Genomic DNA, 552 nt, shown 5'->3' with positions numbered 1-552 from the left:
TTTATTTATTTATTTATTTGATTAGTTGGCGTTGCCGACGTGGCTCACGTTCGATTCGGTGGGCGTTGGTAGAGAAGGAAGCGACCATCGCTGAAGGCCGAGACACGAGCGCTGACGCAGGAGGAAGTGCTCGCGGAGGCCAAGGAAACGGAGAAAATCAACTTGGCGCTTCTTGAGGAGATGCTGAAACTCGAAGCCAAGCAGAAGCCCGTCATCCGCAAGCAAAGAGTGTACGTCAGGCCGCCGCATTACATAACCCTTGGCACACTGCGACCGTGCCCGTAACATTGCTTCTTCTCTTTGTGCAGGGTCGAGGGACCTGCCATCTCGTTTGTGTCGACGCCAAAGGGGAATCTGCTCAGCTTCACACAAGTGAACCAGCTGCCCGACGTGCTGCGACAGAGCCCCATAGCATGTACCTGCTCGCTGCTCTCGTCATTGCTTGCGCGCGGCTTCGCACGTTCTTCTGCTCACCTTGCTCGCTTTCTTTCATTCTTTTGCAGATCCTCCGCGACCAGTTTGCGTCATCACGGGGCTGCCGGCTAAGTACAA

General features: G+C 54.9%; 1 protein-coding gene across 1 annotated transcript; it reads left to right on the top strand.

Moving 5' to 3' along the window:
- Positions 1 to 72: 72 nt before the first annotated feature.
- Positions 73 to 285, top strand: ACA1_337060 (uncharacterized protein; the record flags this gene model as incomplete). The annotated part of the gene is made up of 1 exon (XM_004338208.1): positions 73 to 285. A coding segment is annotated over one exon (213 nt), but the record flags the coding sequence as incomplete, so codon positions are not given.
- Positions 286 to 552: the final 267 nt, after the last annotated feature.

Source organism: Acanthamoeba castellanii, assembly GCF_000313135.1.
Source record: "Acanthamoeba castellanii str. Neff unplaced genomic scaffold scf7180000084596, whole genome shotgun sequence".
NCBI classification, from domain to species: Eukaryota; Discosea; order Longamoebia; family Acanthamoebidae; genus Acanthamoeba; species Acanthamoeba castellanii.
This window is presented reverse-complemented; position numbering and strand designations above follow the sequence as displayed.